Source organism: Oreochromis aureus, linkage group 17, assembly GCF_013358895.1.
Source record: "Oreochromis aureus strain Israel breed Guangdong linkage group 17, ZZ_aureus, whole genome shotgun sequence".
Taxonomy (NCBI): Eukaryota; Metazoa; Chordata; class Actinopteri; order Cichliformes; family Cichlidae; genus Oreochromis; species Oreochromis aureus.
In genome coordinates this window covers 23,316,829-23,339,425 of record NC_052958.1, presented here as the reverse complement: position 1 = coordinate 23,339,425, position 22,597 = coordinate 23,316,829, and the positions used below count along the sequence as shown (strand labels likewise).

The 22,597-nt window shown below is 41.2% G+C and overlaps 2 protein-coding genes across 7 annotated transcripts in view; one reads left to right on the top strand and one right to left on the bottom strand.

Annotated features, from left to right (window-relative positions):
- eps8a (epidermal growth factor receptor pathway substrate 8a) overlaps positions 1 to 6,087 on the top strand; it is a 39,417-nt gene extending 33,330 nt beyond the window's left edge. For all 4 annotated transcript variants that reach the window (XM_039601184.1, XM_039601182.1, XM_039601186.1 and 1 more), the window contains exon 21: positions 3,534 to 6,087. In XM_039601184.1, the coding sequence (XP_039457118.1) occupies positions 3,534 to 3,644 (111 nt within the window). In that variant the 3' untranslated portion in view covers positions 3,645 to 6,087. The remainder of the gene's footprint in view (positions 1 to 3,533) is intronic.
- Positions 6,088 to 10,239: 4,152 nt separating this feature from the next.
- The window catches only part of ptpro (protein tyrosine phosphatase receptor type O), a 46,523-nt gene continuing 34,165 nt past the window's right edge, over positions 10,240 to 22,597 (bottom strand). For 2 of the 3 annotated variants that reach the window (XM_031731580.2, XM_031731581.2), the window contains 10 exons: positions 20,755 to 20,790; positions 19,098 to 19,179; positions 17,493 to 17,583; positions 16,956 to 17,032; positions 16,696 to 16,830; positions 15,905 to 16,027; positions 15,663 to 15,817; positions 14,358 to 14,493; positions 14,049 to 14,170; positions 10,240 to 13,502 (listed from right to left, as the gene is read on the bottom strand). In XM_031731580.2, the coding sequence (XP_031587440.2) occupies positions 14,066 to 14,170; positions 14,358 to 14,493; positions 15,663 to 15,817; positions 15,905 to 16,027; positions 16,696 to 16,830; positions 16,956 to 17,032; positions 17,493 to 17,583; positions 19,098 to 19,179; positions 20,755 to 20,790 (940 nt within the window). In that variant the 3' untranslated portion in view covers positions 10,240 to 13,502; positions 14,049 to 14,065. The remainder of the gene's footprint in view (positions 13,503 to 14,048; positions 14,171 to 14,357; positions 14,494 to 15,662; positions 15,818 to 15,904; positions 16,028 to 16,695; positions 16,831 to 16,955; positions 17,033 to 17,492; positions 17,584 to 19,097; positions 19,180 to 20,754; positions 20,791 to 22,597) is intronic. The other variant, XM_031731582.2, reaches the window with a different exon arrangement.

Sequence of the window (22,597 nt, the reverse complement as noted above, 5' to 3'; positions counted from 1 at the left end):
AAATGGAACAGACAGATGAGGCTCACTGAGGTTTATTATTATTATTATTATTATTATTATTATTATTATTATTAAAACGTTTCATGCTGGAATACAAATCAGATCACTTCCTGTAATAAAATCTAAACTTCTTTGAAGGGAAGTGTATTATTTGTAGACAACAGCAGCAGTTATGATCCTGATCTTGATGTTGTCAGATAATCTGAGGGGTCAGAGGTTGTAATCTCTGTAATCTGTTTGCTGCCATGTGTTTGTGTCTGGAAGCTGGAGGCCTCTTCACGATCTTTTCTGTCTTTAAGCTTTCTGTCGCCAAACTCTGGCAAGGTCTGGTGTTCTGGTGTCTGTTTCCCACCTGCAGGTTTTCTTCTGAGCCTCCTTTGATCTTCTGATTCTGTTACCACACTCATTAAAGGTATCGTGTTCACGTAAATGCAGCTTCATTCTGTTGGCCAGATTTAAGGAAACTGCACGAGATGGAGGACTGATGGGGTTTTACATTCTGTGGTATTCAACAGGAGGTCCTCCATGACTCATGACAAAATTAAGATACTTAATGGGATTCAAGTCAACCTTTAATTTTATGTCCTCTTTGGGTACCAACATGTTCCAGTGTCTGTTAGTACAAATTTTTTTTTTTTTTTTTTTTTTAACTTGGTCAGAAGATGTCAGGCTAACGTGAGACTTGTCCATCCTGGTTTGAGGCACATGTTTGAGGGGTCTTAACTGGGACTTACCTGTCTTACTTTTGGATTGTTGGCCCTTTTTGGGGTTGGGGATCATGGTCAATAAACCACTTAAAGTTCAACAACTTATTATTGAATCAACATTTACCATTATTGTGTCTTGCTCTTCTTCTTGACTTGGCCTCGCTGGTCTTGATGTGGCCATAGGTTTGGGACTGTTGGCGATTTGGACTGGTTTTGAATTTAGATTGTTGAACTCCTGTTTCGCTAAATTAGTGACATGACTTAGGAGCCAGAAAGGCCCAAGATGCTGCAGCAACTGCTGCTTCTTTCGGACTTGTTGTTCTCAACTTGAAAATCCAAAGTATCCCAAGCTTAGGACTAGTTGGTCTTGATGTGGGGGGAACAAGTCTTAAACGTGTCTTAGTGCGTTAGACTTTCTCGAATTTGAATTGTTGATATTGGGGAGTTTTTTATTCTAACAAAACTTTCCCATCAGATCTCTTTACCTGGCCCTTTTGGATTTATAGTCTATAATTAGCCCACAGATGAAGACCAACATTGACCGGTTGCACCGGGGGATTTGTTCATATCGACACAGGACTCCAGACTAGTTTCTTTTCTCAGAATTCCTGAATCTGGCCATCAGAACGAGGCTCCAGATGTTTCATGTGTAGCAGCATTTTTAAGGTAGTCAGCATTAGGCTTCCTGCTGTGGCTGTGCACAAAGTCCTCCTTAAACTCCCTGATTGAAGCAGCTCCAGAACAATGCCCTTCCTGTTGACCCTCACCTGTTGCTAACTCACAGCCCCACCCTCCCATAGAAACCTGGATGTGTAGTGATTTTCATCTTCTTTTGGTAAAATGTGTAAACACATTTTCCATGTACGGATCTGGGTTTCAGGACTTTCTCCAACACATCAATTGTTAATTTTAGCTCTGAAACATCCAGATTCAGATCAGCTGCTGAACCCACAATCTAGACATGGACCATGCTGAATGGTTTGAAATACCATCTTAGATAAGTAAAGTGGCGATATACCCATGAAAGCACCTGTAATACTGAAGCGTCTGGTAAGTATAAATTAACTGTCTGTGCTCCTGGATCAGTTTTTAAAACAGTATTTTAAATAAAGTGACCAAAAAGTTTCAGATGTCAACCAAACATTTGCCTAAAATTGTTCAATCTGCCTGTAAGATCTTCTGCACCTCTGGACCTTTTGCAAGCTCATTAAAGTAAAACTACATGTGAAAAAAACATTTTACTTCACTAAATATCAAAATAGACTCTTGAAATAATAACAAAAAGGGAAATTAGTTTGAACTCATTAAACTAAAGTAAAAATAAAAGTGTCTCCTTTGCTAATTTAGTATAATTCATTAGAGCCGCCCTGATGAGGCCTTGATGGATGTTTATTGAGACTCTGGATGTCTACAAGACTGTGAATGAAAAGTTTTTATTCAAATACCAGAACTGAGTTTTCATTTATTATTGTTGGACAATAATGAAAAAGACTAAAATGGCGGGCGGGGGGGGGACAAAAATGAAATTAATCATTTTGTGTTTTATTAGTTTTAAAACTCTTCGCTGTCTGATTGCTCGTCTTACCTCATGTAACTGTTGTTACATGAGATGTAAACGTGACATTTGAGCTCTGGAGAAATCACAGGTCACACTCACAACAGGAAACATCTGGAAGAGGTCCAGAGGTGCACATGAGACGACGCTGAAGAGCAAACTGATCAAATTTCAGTCGCATGAGGGTTTGTCCTGTAATTGGCCACTTCGTGTAATCTTTTTGATCACTTCTCGTACCTGAACACTTCGAGCTTCTTTCCACCTGAAGCTGGTTGCACAAATATCGGCCCTTCGGCCTCAAACACTATATTTTCTCCCTGCGGTGAATGAACTGCTCCAGATCACCTCCTCTCTGGGGACACACAGACTCTGTTCTAGCAGGTGTTTGTGCCACCAGTTTCAGAAAATCCCATTACCCAGCATGCTTCCTGACTCCACACCGTAGACACATTCATCCACATGCTCTTTGCAGCTGGCAGCGGCAGTCGCCAAAGGCTTCCCGAGGCTAAGTTTACACCAAACTGCAGCCAGCTGGCGCCACTAGGCTCTGACCGACAGAAGATTTTCTCCTCGACGTGCCGAAAAAAATCTTCTAAAGCGACGGCACTGACGCTCAGTAGATTTTACATTTATTGCTTCAAAAGCTCAGAGGTCGAGGGGAGACTTTCGGGGGCGCTCTAACGGGCTGAGGTGGTCCGGGAAAGCAGGAGCTTGTAGTTTGTACAAGGTAACAGACCGATGTAGATAAAAGCTGTGGATGAGTACCAAAATTCAAACTTTGCTTAAGATCAGCTTGAAAAAAAAAAGGTTATAATTACGTCGTAGTTTCTGACGGTTCAAGTTCTTGGAGAATTTTTTTTTTTTAAGAGAAACGATTCATGGAAATGTCTTCAAAGTCGCGACGCTTCTGTTGATCTGCTGTACTGTGATTTCTTTTTTTCTTTCATTTCCTCAAATTTACATTTTAATGTCACAAGAGAAAACTTTTTTTTTTGGTTCTCTTAAATTTCCCTTTAACCTTGAATGGGCACCTGGTTAAAGGGAACACTCTGCTTTGTTTTTGCTGAGCTTTACTGAAACAAAGTGTTTTTTAGTGCGTGATTATTGGTGGAAAACTAAACTGCAGTGAGGAAGTGCCGGACACGTGAATCGGGCAGGCTGTCTAAATGGGCTCGTCTCACGAGGCGGCGCTCGAGAGTCTCCTGAGATCAAATGTGCGTTTGTGTCCTGATGAGTGTTTGTTCATGTCTCTGTTTTGTCTGCGTCTCCAGAAGAGTGCAGGCTCCGAGCTGCAGGAGATCATGAGGAGGCGGCAGGAGAAACTGGCAGCCAGCACCTGTGATTCAGGGGTGGAGTCTTTCGATGAAGGCGGCCCCCACTGAGCTCCACCCAGCTCCTCCCCTTCCTTCCTCCCTCCCTCTTCCCTCCCTCTGCTGTACCTTTTTTTTTTTTTTTTTTTTTTTTCAAACCGCAGCCTGCTGCTCTCTCAATCCTCAGGCGGCGGCCGACCGCGCGGAGTTCGTGGAGATCATGCGGCGTAGACAGGAACTCCTCAGCTCGTCTCCATAGAAACAGAAACCGATCGCCCACCGGACCGCCCACACACAATATTCTGCCATGTTTGCCTGGAGTTCACATGAACACTTTGTGGACTTGTTTAGTTGGTGAAAAGCTGTTCGCTCACCGTTTCCAAAGCAAAGCCTCGCAGTATTAACGTCAGTGCTGCGCCCGGTCCTCTCCGCTTTATCACTGCGGTCAGGTCACACATAGGAGCGTTTCATGATGTAATGATGTAAACACACTGCACTCTAAGAAGACTTGGGGAGATGAGACATTCAGGACTTATGTCTTTTGAGTTCAGATTGTGGAAAAGGCTAAAAGCAAACAGGAAGTGCTGATCCTGTGTTTTTATTTCCAAAGAGGGATTGATCCTGCACACGTGGATTATTCCCTCTGTGCCTGGGCACAGTGAGATCACGGAGAGGTTAAAACTGAGCCTGGTACTTTAGACATGCCTGACTGGTTGTTACAAAAATGAAAATCACTAAATGAACATTATTCTATCATCTACGCTAACAGACTGATAAATATACATTTAAGAGTTTTTGAGAGAATTATTTGATGGGATTTCATTTTCTCAGATTATATTAAAACTATTTGATAACCAAACAGAAGCAAAATGAAATGCACATAACTTTATAAAAATAACTTATGAAGAACATCTGTCACAGAGTGAGTGATCAGATTTCTTACAAAAAATGATATTTGGTAATCAGCATTTTTGCACATGAATAAAAATGCTGATGTTTTTCAGGCAGAGGTAACAACCAATGAAACAAGCCGAAGCAGCTGAGGTTGTTTGTAATTGCTCAGATCTGAAAGTCTTTCTTTGACTTTGTTCTGAGGGTAAAAACACAAAATGAATGTAGTTGAACTCATCATGCCCCGTCCAAAGCAACAGGTAGCCATCATGTTTCTGTCTCATTGGTCGTCTTACCTGTTCGAGCTGCAGGTGATGTGATGCCAGCGAGTGCTGACTATATTCAGCTCGAGTAACAAAAGCTTAGACTTGGTGTCCTCCCAGGAGGAGGCTGATAGTAATGGCAGCAGCAGTGACATAAAGCTAGTAAGACGAACAATCTGAAAACTGAAGCGGCGAATTCTCAAACTTTTGATCGAATCACTGCAGACTTTAATGTTTATTCTTTGAACATCCACCATGATGACCATTTAAAAATGTATCGGTACATGAAGTAACATCAGACTCAACGTGAAGGAGCTAAACTTAGGATGACGTGAAGGGTGAGAAGCCCCTGCAGAAAAGTGTTTTAACAGAAATCTAATGGGGGAAAAAAAATCTGCAAATTGAACTCTGTATATTCTATCGAAAACCTGATGGAAAAGAAACATTTTACCCCTGAAAAATCTGCATTTTTGTTCTTCAGCTCCACAGAGCTGCATTCTGTCTGGATGAGCTCGAGAGCGCCCCCTGTGGCACAGGTAGTTCACAGGTTTAAGTTCACATTTTAAAGGTTACACGCACACATTCACATGGACTTGATTTCGAACTGGATCACAATAATGTCTCATACAATGGAGTCCGGATCTTTCACATTAAGGGTTATAAAGGGTGTAATCTGTTTTCTTAACAGGCTTTTAATGTGAAAAATCTGCCCTTTTTGATCACTCTGAAAATCACCCAACCCAATCAGTGAGGTGACCAGTGTGACTGAAGCGATGATGTGGTCTAACAGTCACGGTCTGATGGTTTCCGCTGTGACTGGATTGGTTCGTGCTGGTCACGAGCACGCTCAAAGTTATTTGAACACTGGCTATTGTTTGAGAATTTACCGCCAAAAATCAGCAACAGAAGCTGTTCAGATCAGTGAGCAAAAAATAAAGTAAAAACATGCAGACTGTTTCTGTTTGTACAAGCAGCCTGAAAACACTGTAAATGAAAGATGTAAACACTCATAGAAAAGGAAATGTACAGAATTGAGCCTGTACTCACTGTGGCATTGATTGTATTGATTTTGTTTCCACTTATGCACTTAATCTTCTGAAGGAAAGTTTTGTCTTTGTCTGAACTGTAGCACCGCACTGTAATAAGAATAATGATTAAAGCAGAGTAGTTTACAGTTTATGAAGAATTGCTTGTTGCTAATGAGAGAACAGTAAAAGTTTATGTAATGTAGTTTTACCCAAACAGATGTATAGAGGCCAATCAGGAGGAAAGGTTAGAGTTCATTTGTACGTGTATAGTTTTTTTTCGTGCCTTTTCCATGTAAATCTGCTCATTCTGCAATAAAATATTTACCAAAAGCATTTTTTTTTTTTTTATGTCATCACTGAGCTTTTTTTTTTCTTCTTTTTTCTGTGATCCTCACGTCTGCTTATGAGCCATCTTTCTTTCGGAGCTTCATTTTGGTTCAGAGCAAAGTTCGCATTTTTAAATTCATTCTTTAATTAAATACCGTATTTTTCGGACCATAAGGCACACCGGATTATAAGGCGCGTTAGGCGAAACAAAACAGTCTGATAAGTCAAACTTTACTCAACTCATTCTTTTTGCTTCCTCCACTTCTGTACCAGTGATTCATTAATCTTGAATTCTCTCGCAGCTGCTCTATTCCTGTGTTTTTGCAAATTAATGACTAACTTCGTATTGTGGATGGATTATCTCAGTTGTTCTCCTGACTGAAATTTGATCCATTTACAGCAGCGGTCCCCAACCCCCGGGCCTCGGACCGGTGCCGGTCCGTGAGTCATTTGGTACCGGGCCGCGAGAGTTGAGGCTCAGGTGTGAAATGTATGGTTTTTAGAGTTTTTATCGGTTTTCAGCGTTATTTTGTTATCGCTTTTATCGTTAACTCAGTTTTCCTGGGTCTTTTCGCTAGCGATCACGTAGCACATCATTATATACCAGCTAGTCCAACTTCAGTAACCCTACAAATGTTACTGCTGTGTAGTTTTCTGTTTTCCATTACGTTGGAAGAGATAGCAGAGCTGTACATTTTAATTTTTTCAGAAATCTCTTAGCCAGAACATGCTATATCATTGTTAGGTGGAAACTAGCGAGCTAACTTCCTGCTAATTTCTAACTCTGTTAAATTTAATAAATTCTGTTTTCATGGATGCCTGGATGTTAAATTTAATTGTTACACCTGGTAAAGCAGCAACACTGATAATTTTATTTAAGAATTTAGACAGTTTTTAACTCTCAGTGATGCCGCAGTGTTCGTTTGACTTTGGGACCTGAAGAAGGCGGAGTTATGGACCCAGATTACTCCAGCTGTGTCCCAAAACGTCGGCTGCATCCTCCGGAGGCCGCATTTGAAGGCCGATTACGTCACAGTCAGGCGACGAAGGCTGTCCCAATTCGTCGACTCCTTCAAATGCGGCCGACAAATGCGTCCTTCATTTCCCCGAATTTGAAGGATGGGTTGGGTGTGTCCTTCGTGGCCCACCATATCCCATATGTATCATATCTATCTAATAGACTCCAATTTGTTCAAGTAAATGGAGAGTCCTCTTCACACACTAAGGTCAATTATGGTGTTCCACAGGGTTCAGTGCTAGGACCAATTCTATTTACATTATACATGCTTCCCTTAGGCAGCATCATTAGAAGACGTAGCATAAATTTTCACAGCTATGCAGATGACACGCAGCTCTATCTATCCATGAAGCCAGGTATCACAGACCAATTAGTTAAACTGCAGGAATGTCTTAAAGACATAAAGACCTGGATGGCCGCTAACTTTCTGCTTCTTAATTCAGATAAAACTGAGGTTATTGTACTCGGCCCTGAAAATCTTAGAAATATGGTATCTAACCAGATTCTTACTCTGGATGGCATTACCTTGGCCTCCAGTAATGCTGTGAGGAACCTTGGAGTCATTTTTGACCAGGACATGTCCTTCAACGCACATATTAAACAAATATGTAAGACTGCTTTCTTCCATTTGCGCAACATCTCTAAAATTAGAAATATCCTGTCTCAGAGTGACGCTGAAAAACTAGTTCATGCATTTATTACTTCCAGGCTGGACTACTGTAATTCATTATTATCAGGATGTCCTAAAACTCGCTGAAAAGCCTTCAGCTGATCCAAAATGCTGCAGCAAGAGTACTGACAGGGACTAGAAAGAGAGAGCATATTTCTCCTGTTTTGGCTTCCTTCATTGGCTTCCTGTTAAATCCAGAATTGAATTCAAAATCCTGCTCCTCACATACAAGGTCTTAAATAATCAGGCCCCATCTTATCTTAATGACCTTGTAGTACCATATCACCACATTAGAGCACTTCGCTCTCGCACTGCAGGCCTACTTGTTGTTCCTAGAGTATTTAAAAGTAGAATGGGAGGCAAAGCCTTCAGTTTTCAGGCCCCTCTTCTGTGGAACCAGCTTCCAGTTTGGATTCGGGAGACAGACACTCTCTACTTTCAAGATTAGGCTTAAAACTTTCCTTTTTGCTAAAGCATATAGTTAGGGCTGGACCAGGTGACCCTGAATCCTCCCTTAGTTATGCTGCAATAGACGTAGGCTGCCGGGGATTCCCATGATGCATTGAGTTTTTCCCTTCCAGTCACTTTTCTCACTCACTATGTGTTAATAGACCTCTCTGCATCGAATCATATCTGTTATTAATCTCTGTCTTTCATCCTGTTTTCCTTCTTTCACCCCAACCGGTCGCAGCAGATGGCCCCGCCCCTCCCTGAGCCTGGTTCTGCCGGAGGTTTCTTCCTGTTAAAAGGGAGTTTTTCCTTCCCACTGTCGCCAAAGTGCTTGCTCATAGGGGGTCATATGATTGTTGGGTTTTTCTCTGTATTTATTATTGTGCTATCTACTGTACAATATAAAGCGCCTTGAGGCGACTTTTGTTGTGATTTGGCGCTATATAGATAAAATTGAATTGAATTGAATTGAATTGAATCCCAGAATTCATAGCGCGGTCCAGCCAAATTTCAGCTGCCAACAATGGCAGCCGCTACTAAGTTTTAAAATTAGTCTTATTAATCTTTCTGGGTCACAAAATAAACTTTTAACATATTTTCAGGCGAGAAAGTAGCTGTGTAAACTTCAAATATCTGCTTGGTTTATCAAGACATCGATATTTGCAAAAGTGCGCTGACGCCGGAGATGTCTGTTACCCACCCGCTCGATAGCAAGCCGGGGGGGGTTCAATGGTCACTCCAGCCGGCGAGAGCAGCGGACTCCCGGCTTCATCGTTTTCAGACCCCCGCTCTTTCGCTACTCAGGTTAAACATGATATATAAGTCACTCGGATAACTTAAAAATGTAATTGTTTGCCTTTTTCGGTGTTTTATTTGTTCCGAGTAAATCGGTTTGGCTGAGATCAAAGTTATTAGATTATTAGATTAAATAAAACTTTATTAATCCATCGGGTGGGTTCCTCCGGGATTTTCACACAGCTGAATAAACGTCAAACAGAAAACTGATTAAACCGAAGTGTGAGATGGTCGATAATTTACGCCAGTGTCCTGTTATATTTTAGATAGCAAGGAGCAGACGGCCGAGTTTATTAAACTCCACAGACACAGCAGTGACGCAAATCTGAAGGCTAGACCGTCCCATTTCACAGCCTCGCACTTCCGGCCTTCTCGGTCTTTGAAGGACCCGGCCCACGTAGACCGCGAAGACCGGGTCCTCCGAAGGATGCAGCCGACGTTTTGGGACACAGCTGGATCCGTGTCCGCGAGGCTCCTCACTACGGTAGCTGTAATGCTCCGACAATCCATGAAGCCGTTCGTAGCTTACCAAAGTCGTACTAAAACATTTTCGACAGATTTTTGAGCGCCGTGTACCACATAAAATCGGTTCGAGGTCAGTAAGCACAGCCAGAATTCATACATACATAACGCGGACCGGATTATAAGGTGCACTGTCGATTTTTAGGAAAATTAAAGGATTTTAAGTGCGCCTTATAGTACGGAAAATGAGTGAGTGAGATGGTCAGAAAAGCTAGAATCATATTTGGGGTTTATATTGTGTACTCCATAAAGTTGACGTTTCAGTTGGTGACCTTTTGATTATATTGTTCTCTCGAGTAGTACTCACGACTCTGTTGTTCAAAAGAGCTACTGTTTTATATTCATGGTACTATATAAATCCATGTATTCATAACTATGGTATTTTAAAATGATATCGCTATTATGCCAACACACATGATGGTATCTTAAATTATTATGTAAGATCATACAGTTATACTTCTTTCTGTGTCGTGAGATTAAATAATTTGAAAATGCATGATAACTTTGAAGATGAATTGAACTGTTAGCCTAAAGTGTGACTCCACCCCATCATCGAGGTTGCACAGCTCTCTGAGCTCTGCAGCAGCCGTTCTGTTGGAGATTTGCTGCTGTGCTTGGATCCTTGTCCTGCTGATGTCCCAGTTTGGTCCCAGCTTTAGCTGTGGGACAGACGCAAAAGTGACAAAAGTAAAGCACACACTGCTTTATTGCAACATTTTTATTTTGTTCCAACACACACAGTAAAACTCTGTGACGGCGACCCGAGCTCGGGATCACCCTTCAAACTGTAAGTGACACAATGCACAATAATGGCACCAATGACGTACGAGTTCGACTGGACACACACTAAGCAAGAAAGAACTGTAGAAGAGTTTCAGTGCTGAGCTTCACAAAACTGTCTGCAAGTTCTGTCAGTTTTTAAAAATCTTTTTTTGACAGTCATACCAAAGTGCATTTCTCAGACCCCAGATGCATCCTCCACGTCCACGCCACGCTTCTAAACGCTGAGGCGTAAGAACCGGCGCCGGCAAGAATTCAGCTCCGAGCTCAGAGAAAGACGATTCACATTTACAGCAACTTTTAAAAAACAAACCTCTAAAGCAACATCTCCACAAGAATAACTTTGCAATGACGAGTAGAAACAGAATAGTTAAGCAGTAGTAGTAGTATGTACAGTACATCTGATATCTAAGAGTGACATGGAAACTATTTCAGATCGAGCGGCGACCGAACCGAAGTACCCAACCGTCGAGGATCTGAGACGGCTGACAGGTAAAGACTTCAGGTGTGGTAAGCACAAGGCCACAAAGATGAATCATTTCACAAGTGGCCAGCGGCCTTTTTACACATTCATTGATTACTGAAGTATTTGCACAAACTTAATGCAAGGTGTCGCCAAAATAAAAAGCTGTACTTCAGCATTGAGTCAGAGTTACCTGGTTTAGTATTCATTATGGGAACAACTAGTAAAGCAATTTAAAAGCTTTGCTCGATGTGCCAAAATGTAATTATTATGGAAAAACAAACTGTAAAATTCAGTTTGGTATGAAATCAAACTGAATTTTGATTTCATTCATCTGAAATGTGCTCCACTTTTCCCACCATGTATGTTGCAGTACACTTCCTAAAATGACAATAAATTTTGATTGTAGACTGTAGGAAGTTCAGAAAATGGGTTATACATTTTATAAGCTTGATGAAACTTTTAGCATTTTACCAAATCTTTTATTTGGATTGTTCAATCAGCTTTTGTGATTCATTCTAAAGTCATAGCTATCCCAAATTATTACACTCCACCGTCCCCCAAAGTTGAGCTCTCATTTTGACGACACCCTGTATGTCCTGAATCGAGTGTAAAACTTTGGGTTCATTGAAGTCGACCACTCATCTGCTCAGTAGACATTCTCTACAATCATTGAGGAATGATGGAAATGTGAATATTCTTCTGCCCTTCATGTGAAATACTCGAGATGATGAACAATGAAAACTAAATCGCTGAATAGAATCTGATCTAACTAGCAGACACTGATGCTTCAATACTTTTCTGTACAGATCGAATTTGACGAGTCGGTCTCAGCCATTCGCAAACCGACAACAGGGGCCCAAAACCAGCAAAAACCTGAACTGTGGTGTTTTTTATTAAATGTCCGTGCTCACTGGTTTTCTTATAATGCCCGAAAAATCCTTTCAAAATTTTAAACTGTGGCAAAAACAAAACCCAACAAAACGCATTTTAGTGAAACGCACATGTTTAAAATACTTTTAGTCTAATACATACTAGACTGTAGTATGTGGCATGATAAAAATGTAAGAAATACTACATAAAATGTTAAATGACTAAATGTTGGGTGTTTTGCTCATTGGAAACACTACAAAAAATCTGTAATTAAAGTTAAAATAGAAAAAGCTTAGAGTTCAAAATGAACAAGAAAACAAACCGTTGTGAAGGAAGTTTCTTATAAACTGTCAAATATACTTACAGGATGCGTACGCATCTGTTTTGTTGCACTACAAACGCTGGATCACACATGACGTCCAGTGAAATGTACGCTAAACGTTTATCAGTGTAGTGCTTCTTTATAGGAAGTCACTGTGGGCATATATAAGAAAACCACTGACTGCATCGGGACATTGAAATGCAGATATTTTTGTAACTTATGTATTTTGTACTTTCTAGTCCAGATTCAAAGGTATAATTTGTAGTTGTGTAATAACTGACTGCACCCATAGATGGTGAAAAATCTGTTTATGTGGGACCCAGAAGAGCTCTGCTGATATGCTGAGCAGATATGTTTCCGTGACTTCGGGCAAGTAACGGGGAAACTTGTGAGATTCTGTCTCCGATGTCCATGCTGTCAGATACGGTCCTTTTCCTCTGCCAGTCCGATCGGACAGTCCAAAGCTCTACAGTAGTCCTAACGTTAATCTACAGCTCCAAGCATGGTGACTGCGTGCTGGTCGCCCACGGTGGGAAGCAGCAGCAGGATGCTTCCCTTCTTGTTCAGCAGCTCGGAGGTCTCAGTGCAAATACAAACTACAGCTCTACAACCACAGTCTCTAGCTTCTAAACTGGCCTCAAACACGCCGAGCGGCGACGGATGGCAGCGTGGGGACGGCGTTCCCCTCGACTCGTTTGTGCCCTCTTGTTGTACAGACCTAGCAAACATTCACACCGCTAGTTTGATCACGATAAAGTTCGGCTAGTGTTATGATGATGATATTCTTCTGCCGTAATTTGCAGCAGAAATCTGAAAAGTTTCTCATTTTTCACTTCTGAAGTTTGGTATCTGCAGCCATGATGGAAAGATGACGTAAGTGTCTCCAAACATCCGATTTGTGCTCATCTTGGGTTCGCTCTTTAGTGAATGTTTGCTGGGTTCTTCCCGTGCAGCAGTCCTGGCAGTTAATCAGCAAGCTTGAGCCATCGGGGTTTTTAATTATCGACGTGTGCGGTAGGTGTGGCAGTGCGTAACGATGGAATCTACCGCCGCCGACTCCTACGCCCCAAAAAGCCAGGAAAGCTGCACCACGCGAGACGACGGGCAAAGCAAAACCTGAACCTAAAACGAAGGTTTGAAGGGGAGAAAGAGGCCAGTGTGCTTGCTGGTTTTACAGCGACTCCTGAGATTAAAAACATAAATAAAAATGAAAAACCACTGACTCCGTTCCACCTGCGCCTCAACAGACGCAGCTCGTCAACGCTCCTCCGAGCCCACGTTGGTGTGAGTCAGTCCAGTTCAGAGGGCAGGGCTGTGGTTGAACATGTTGGTCAGTCAGTGAAGGCTCCTTAAGGCAAAACTCCATCCCATGCTTTAACACCAATTCAAAGAAAGAGACTGATAATAGTTTTCTCTCGCCCAGATGTTCTATGTTGTGGTTTTTTGATTTTGATACTGATGATGAAGCGAGTCTTCTTCTGCAGAGAATGGATGCCTGAAGCACAGGAGGTTGGGGTGTGTTCACAGCCTGCAAGACAAGCAGAAGGGTTTAAGCACAAAGGGAGGATTTAGTCTAAAACACAAAGACATTTGTTTGGATCAACAAGAAGATGATGGATGCAGAGGTAAATTCAATTTAAATTTAGGGTCAAACCTTTTATCACACATTAGTTTCTGAGGTAGACAGCTATCAGACCATGTCATTTATATTTATACACTTAAAAAAACTTTTCTTCATAACAGAGTTTAGGGTTGGCCTTACTCAGACCTGACTGGGTTCACTGAAACTAGTCCAAGATATTTAACCACTTCCTCTAGAAAGATGTTGCTAATCATCATTGGTAGCAATGATGATTAGCAGGGTTTTCTCCGGGTACTCCAGCTTCCACCCACAGTCCAAAGACATGCGACCTGTCCAGGGTGAACCCCGCCTCTTGCTCTAGCTGGAAAAGGGTCTAGCCCCCCGCGACAAAGATAAGGATGGATGGATGCTCGAAATGATTTTTTATACCGTGAATAACCTTAAAGCATGTTACAAATCAGGACAAGCCCTGACGTTTCGGGTTTGACTCACGTCTGGAGGTGTCCTCATTATGTCTTGCTGGCATTCTCGTAGATGACGTCCGAGGTGATGGACTGCTGCTTTTTCTTCTGCCACATTAGCATGACGCACTGATGGATGAACACGTACTGCTCCTGCAGACAACAAACACATTTGAACTAATCGTCCACCCTTTGATACTCACGATCACAAATTCAGGCCATTGAGGACACGTTGGCAGAATCCAGTTGACAGTTTCTAAAGTGTGGACACTTAATGACTTCTTCAAGTAACTGTCTTATTTACACATGTATGTGTTGGTGTGATGTGCAAGTGTCTGACCTCAGTCTGGACCATCGACAGGCGATGCGATCGCATTTCCGACACCATGCCCAGGATGTCGACATACTCGTGCTCTCTGATGTGCTGCATCAGGCGATCCAGAGCGATGAAGGTCCCAGTCCTGCCGACTCCAGCACTGACACAGACAGGCGGCATCATTAGAAACCAAATCGCTCCTGCCGCTAGTCCACTAATGGACATCATAATGGCCATTACATCATCTCTCTAATTGCATTTTTATGACTCCGACTGTCAGGAAACGAGTCGCCTTCCTGCTCTGAGAAAATCAAACCTGCAGAAATCAAACTCGGATAAATAGATTCACTCCGAGAAAGAATGAGGACATCTACCCACCGCTCGTAAGACCTGAACGCAAACTGGGACGTCAATGGCAGGTGGGTCAGTTTCCACTAATGGAGAACTGACTCAGTTCTGGTTCTAATACAGAAGCAATATGAAAAAACATGGACCTCATTGGGTACCAGAAAATACCAAGAGGAGGACTTTTTATGTCTCAGTTACAATAGAAAACCATTAAAAATCTGTCGAGCACATACCCATCTGTCAGAGTCAATATGGTTCCAAGTATTTCTACCAAAGAAACGCTCCACGGCTCTAAAAGTTATAAGTGACATCTAAGGAAGGGGGTGGATTTAGGATTTTAGGAAAAGCCATGAAATACGAGATGATGGGGTTTGAATGTGACACATTTACACGATTTTTAAAATACCAGGTGGTCTAAATGACCCAGTCGGTGGTTCTAGTGTTAAGATGGCTCCACAGCTCCACAGATTACTGGTCCTGAAGTTAGAAACACTGAGATCAGGGAAGGGCTACAGAAAGAACCTCTTCAATGATTCCCACATTGCCACAAACCACCATTTTCTTCCTTTTAAATAACCCCAATTTTTTGCCACATCACTAATTCTTGCGCTTACTATTTACTGGACCGGGGTTCGGTTTTTTACTTAATCCAATTCCATCGAGGATCCTAGGATCTTTGCAACCATCCAGAAAATCCAGCCCATGTTTGTAGAACTGTATTGAGTAGAACCATTAATAGTGGCATATATCGTGCACTAATGTTTTATTTTGAAGACCTTCGCACATTGCTTCTCTGTTTAAATTATCAAACTGCACCACCACTGGGTACGCTGTTTCATATTATTTCATTTCATGAGCAGGAATGATGAAAAGTTTCAATATATATTTATTTGAGATTTTCCATGTATCCACCAGAGGACGCTAACAGATGAGTCACAGCAAGATAAAACATCTGCAGATGTTTTTAAGGAGTGGCCTTACCTGCAGTGGACGATGATGGGGTCTTTGGTCCTGTTGGCCTGCTGGCGGACGATATGGACGAACTGCAGGATGCTCTCGATGGCGTTTACCGTGGGGACGCCATGATCCGGCCACGAGGTGTAGTTCAGGTGGAGGACGTCCTGACTCTCATCAGCCTGCAGGTTGCAGTAACAGTTCACGTTAGATAAATGCACTAACTGGAAGCTTTTGTCAGTAGCCATTTGGAAGTCAAAGAAACTCACATATCCAAGTCTGAACTTCCTGATGATCCACTCTGGAGACTCGCTTTCAGATAGCAACTCCACGCTGACCTCACCGTACATCACGGGGTCCTCATTGAAGGGCCAGTAATGATCACACTTCACCTGAAAACATGAAGAAAATTACAGCCGCAGTTAACAATGACCACCAGGGGGCAGAACTGTGCAACTTCTGTCATTTTACTCCCACACTATTTTTTTTAAAAGAAATTTTCGTCTTCAGAGTCCCCCCAAACACAAAATATTTGTGTGTATGTATTTTCCCCTTATTTATACTAATTTAGCAATATGACATTAATAACTTCATTGTGCAAATAAAAAACACAACATCTTATTTGTTTTTATTCTTCTAATTAAAAAATAATCTTTTTCTGATCTGATGACGAAGCAGCTGAAAGAAGGTGAAGATTGTGATTCTGTGCTGAGCTGTAGGGGGATATGTGTAATGTGACTGTTTGTTGATTGTGTTAATCACATTACTTGTGCTCAGTTTTAATAAAACACCAATAAAAAAAAACACCAAAAAAAGTAGAACCCTTCGAAAACCATTTTTAGGAAGTATTTGCTACTACAAATTTTCTTCAAAACATTATTTATTAATCAATCTTTTAATACTTGTTCTAATGAATCATCTTTAATGGCAAATTCGTGGAATGTCTGTCTATTTTTACGTGTCTGTTATTTTTTTGATATAAGTATAAAATTTGAAGCTGCTTGAAACCTCCAGATTTTCCACTTACAAAGAGTTCAACTGATTAAACCTAAAGTCTCACCCGGCGCCGTTCGCTGCACTGTGTGAGCATGACGATGATTGGGGATTTTTGCTGCAAAACCATCTTCCAGAAGTCATTGCGGGTCTCAGGCAGCGGACCCTGCGTGGCGATGTACTCCTTATTGTGTCTGTAGCCCTGGAATCCAAACACGAGCACAGCTTTACAGAAGAAAAAAGTAATTCATGCAAAACATGGACTATAAAAGAGATGAAAAACAAATGGATGCTAATTCCTCACGTTTGTGTTGTGGATGTACTCACGGGTATGTAATTGGCGTTGATGTAGTCTGAACCTTCGTCATTGTGCATCGAGATCAGCTTCACCCGACTGAAGTCATCTTAGAGCAGATTTTCTCTCGTTAGTCCCAAGATAAACTACAGGTTGTCACCAAACAGTAAAACTTGACCTCGTACTCCGAGGAACACGAGCACAAACGCTCACGTGACTTTAGAATCAGAAAAAACGAAAGCTCTCCATTTCTATAAAGGCACCTAATAATGGCGTCTTCACTGTAGTGGTGTGCGCTGGTTTCATGATACAACTCTGTCGATTTGATTTTTAAGTCAGAGAAAAAGCACCGCGGGGCTCCATTTTGCACATTTATTGCAGACCGTCTGATGAAGGTAAATTTTCTCTGGGCAATAAATCAGTAAAAGTGGGGGCTCATGGTTGATTTTATAGTTTCACCATTATCAGCGTGTTGCTTTCAGTCCGGCCCCGCCTTCCTCTTTGGTCTGATGATCTTGTTTTGTTTTTTTTATAAATCTAGACATATATACATGTTAGTGGAGACTCACAGGGGAGGATGTTGGTGTATCTGTTCTTGGGCCTGTTGATGGGAAGGTCAGCGGCATCATGGGAAAGATCCAAACCAATGCTCTTCAGATCCTGGGAAAAAAAATTAGTACTTAGTAATCAGCACATTTCAGTTAAGTCCATGAAAATTAAGCATCATTTAAATCTGATTCAGATTTTAAAATTAAAATGCTCTTAAAAAGCTCAGAGATTATGTGAGATTTAGAATGGACCCAATGGTCTTCTCCTCATTTCCTGTTCCTGTGCTGGATGTTCATATTAAACATGACCAGAGTGCCTAATAATCAGCTCAGTGCATGTACACAAATCCCTGCAGCCTGCTCTAAGCAGTGTTTATCGCAGTTTTTTTTCTACTCTTGGAACTGTATGATGTAACAAAGGGTAGACAGAAGCCCCACCCACCTCCTGTTCAAGTTCAATCACAATAAAAGTGATTTGATTTTGATTTCGATTTGATTTTTGTTTTCTGTTTGTGAGGGTTAGAAGAAAGCTGGTTTAAATGAAGAGGAGCTTAAACGGCTTGTTTCAAAGAGCAAATGAACTGAAGCTCGGTATCAGATAAAGAAGGATTATTCTGAAGTGTGAATCATGCATAGCTGCTTGAACAGACAACAGTAAAAAAATACAGGTGGAAATGAGGGGAATGGATCCACTTTGAATAAATTTATAATACTGGGTTTATCAAAAAATAATCAGGTTTTAAAAGGCTGTATTTTTTAAGGAATGCTAAATTTCAAAATACCTGGATGAATATAAAGTTTTACATAGAAAACTTTATATAATGTCTACATGTGTCTCCCCTCAAATGAGCGGCACGTGTCCATATGACAGTAAAATCCATCCCATGCTTTTGCAAGCAGGTCTGCAGCAACTGCTCTTGCCATGCTACCTACCAGCATGAATGTGTTCTAACAGTACATATTTTGATTGTTACCGGTGAACGGCTGTGGAATAAAGCAGTCTAAAATCAGATGACACGCCCACTATAGCATGCAGAGGTTTAAGCCTCACCGCAGTTTGAGCGCTAGAGGAATATTTTTAAAAATTTGACTTCCTTCATTTCTACTGAGTTGTTGTTTTTTGTGCTTCAGTTTAGTCTGTTTTTATTTATGTAAAGAAAAACACAAAATCAGGCGCCACCTAATAATTAAGCATCTCACGGTTTTTCAAGTAAGGGGAAGTGTCGCCCCAACACCCCTGAAAGGCACACCCATGCATCTGAATAAATATATAACTAAAAGACATATTTCATGTAAAATGTAAACATTTAAACGTTATATGTAAGGTGATGAAATATTTAAGATCCTGCTTACTTGCTAACATCAGGTGACGTATGAGAGCAGCGTTCACTCCTACTGATCTAAATCGACCTGCAGACGTTATTTCAACACTGACTAGCCTAGAAGCTTCTCAAGGTCATTTTGGGTCATTTATTTACTTCCTCTTTTGGTTTTTGCTACAGAAACGCCACCAGAACGAAAGTTAAATGATATAAAAAAACACAGAGAGGGTTTCAGATGCTTCCCTCTGCCTCTCAGGACAAACGTCAGGCCTGTTGGTCTCAGAAAACGTGATTAAAGCTGTACCTCAAACTGCAAGGAGAACTTGTAGGCAGAGTCTTTGCTCATGTCTTTGAAGAAGGCCTCAAAGTCGTCCAGCTGCACTGGGCTGAAAGCACAAAAAAACCACTATCAAATGGCTGACACCCACCACCGTCTTTACATTTCGCTTTTAATCTCACCGGGGACGAAAGCTCCAAGTCCTACAGGCAGACGTGTGCTGCACAAAACCTTTAATGAGCTCTAATGTTAGACCTGAAGATCTCTTCACCCCAAACAACCTGCAGCTGGTTCTATGAAACCCTCAGGCTTGTATATTCAGCTCACCTCGCCAACATTTCTTTAGCTCACACTGCAGCAGTGTAGAAGCCTTGATGCTGCCACCTCATTCATCCATACGCCTCACTGAGTAGCTAAGCTACAGCTAGCTTGCTAATGTTAGTTTTTAAAACTGGAAAATTTTAAATTAAGTAAGTTTAAATAAATCAGTCAAGAAAAATAAAGAACAAGCTGCTGTAATACAATCCAATTGCCCTGAATGAAAGATAGATGGGCCTATGTCTATACAGCACCAGCTCACAGGTAGGCAGGTAAGTAGCTAGAAAGAAAGATATATAGGTAGGAAAATAAATAGGTAGGCAGGTAGAAAATAGGAAGGACATAGTTAGGCAAGATGGGAATAATTAGGCATGGAAGAAGGCAGGTAGGTGGGAAGAATACTGAAGATGCAAAGGCAGGAAGGTAGGTAAATAGACATGCAAGTGGGGAGGTTGGTAAAGAGGTAGTAAGGCAGGAAGAAAATAAGGTAAGGTAGGTAGTTAGATAGGGAGATGCTAAAGTAGGTAGATAGAAAAGTACTGTAGATAGGAAGATGGGAAGAAAGGTAGAGAGGTATACGTGTAGGTAGGAAGGGAAGGTAGAAAGATACTGAAGTTTCAAAGGTAGGTAGGCAGGCAGATAGATGTAAGTAAGGAGATAGTTAGGTAGGCAGTAAGGGAATAACACAGGGATTTGGTTAAGGAGAGGATAACATAGGTAGGTAGAAAGGAAGGTAGGAAGGGAAGGCATGTAGTAAGGCAGGAAGAAAGGTAGGGAGGTAATTAGGTAGGTAGGTAGGTAGGTAGGTAGGTAGGTAGGTACTAGGAAGGTGGTTAAGGAGATAGGTAGATAAATGGCAGTTTGAAGAAAGTTGGAAAGTATCAGAAACATCAGGCTTCAGACTTCTTTTACATTTGTTGATCACCAAAAACTTTGCATTGGTTCTTAAAACACTGTTACAGGTAACCAGCATAAACAGGTAATTAACACATAGTCACTACACCGCACAGGGAACACTTACTCCATAATAATAATAAGATGCAGCAAAAATGTGTCTGTTCCCACTTAAAGGTCGAAGGTCTTCCAATGCATTAATGGGTTCATCACTAAGGTAAAGCATGAGCAATTTCATGCACTTTAATAAATATTTTGTCCTGAAATAATTTATTAACAAACCTTTAAACACCCACAAAAGTCAGAAATCCCTCTGAGCACACGTACACAGTTAATGTTGGTTCAATTTCTCAGGAGACTGCTGGATAAAACTGTTTTCTGGCTGAAGGATGGTATTAGTGGTGAACACACGCGCACACACACAGAGAAAGATGAAGCCCACAGGCTGAAAGCTGCATGCAGTCGTCGTTACCTTGTTAGCTTCCGTTTCTTTAAAGCAGTCTTGCTCCTATAAAATACAAACATGTCAAGTCCTTGTGATGATTTCTGACCCGTCCTTCACTCACATCATTAGCTCATGTTGGGCTTTGACCGATGCAGGTTTTTACCCCTTTATGTAGTATCACCCCTTGCTGTGTGGTTTGTTTTCAGTTCGTTTGTAAATTGCTCATTAAACCCAAAAAGCTCCAGCAGAACAAACACAGTCCAGAGGTTCAGTTCAAGGATTCCAATTAGCTGAGGTGAAGCCTAGCAGACAGCTAGCTGCTACACCTTCCTGTGTTTCCATATACCTGACAATCAAAGAGGCCACACCCCTAATAATAGAAACTTTAAGCCATATTACAATTTAAACATGTGGGTTATAACAACATATAAAATCTCACCCCGAACAGTTTCATATTGTCTCTGACTCCTGATATGCACCCCACTTAAGCTGTTAAAATCTTCTTCAATATATGATTATTCTGTAAAAAAAGTTTAATACAGTTATAAAGGGGGAAATCACCTATAGATATGGCTGTAAACATGTTTGTTTCTGCTGTAAAGTTTTAACATGGGAGTCTAAAAAGTTGATTCTGTTAATTTGGATGTAGCGCAGTTTCTTGATGATAAATATCCAAACTGTCATGACCATTGATCAACAACCACTGATCAAAGACCTTTGATCAATGTCAACTGATCAATGGCCATGAGTACCAATCACAGCATTGTAAGATGGTGACAGATGTACCCTTAGGCCTCCTCTTCAATTCAGAGATGGTCTTTCCCTTTTTATGTAAATGGCCTCCTTGACTCCGCGCTCACACCAGCGTTCCTCCCTGTCCAGGATCCTCATCATTGAAAGACTGTCCACTGGCCTGTAGGCGTAAACAGGCCGTGAAGTCCTGCCTGATGAGGTAGCTCTTCTGTGTTGTGCCATCCCGTTCGCCAGAGGTTGTTTGGTTTCCCTGATGTATAAATCACCACAATCCTCCTGGCACTTAACAGGGTACACTATATTACACTGTTTGTGCCAGGGGACCCAATTTTTGGTGCAGCGTGTTTAGAGTAAAATGCATCTCGACTGTTCCAATACTCCTGATCACTAAGGGCCTTTGCCTAGGCAGCAGTTGTTCTTCTCTCCTGGATCGCCTGGAGCTTTCTCTCACCATTTTAGAATACTGTGATTGCAGCCTCTGCTAAAAATTAGAGGAACTGCAGGTTTTCAGCATTTGTGCCTATTTGGAGGTTGAAGGTTCAGACTTTAGTTCCACAGTTAAGAGTCATGGGCAGGTAAAATATTCTAATTAAAGCATTTCTTTTATACATTTCTTGAATTATGGTTCGTGGTTATTATTAACATGACAGGTTATTCAGTTTTAAGTCATGTGCTGCTGAGTTAAAGCCTTTACTAAAATATATGCAGACTTTAAGTGGAAGTAAATGGTCTATTTTAGATCAAATTTGTAAACTGCCACAATGCTTAAAATATTAAGATATTTGATAAAACACCAAATATCTTTCTTAAAATGTATTTAAATGTTATCAATAATCACTTCATTTTTACTTACACAGTACAAAATTAGAAATATTATTTCTTTTTTGGGCCTTTTTTGATAGGAGCAGTGAAGAGTGAGAGGAAAGTGGCAGGAGAGAGAGAGGGGGGGTGGACATGTAGCAAAGGGCCACAGGTTGGATTCAAACCCAGGCTGGCTAGGTCATCCCAGTGAGCTAAACCAGGGCCCAGAAATATGATTTTTAAAGCTCCAATCAAATCAAAATCAAGTCAGTTTCCATTTGTAAGTACAATCAGTATGACAAAAATATAAAATAAT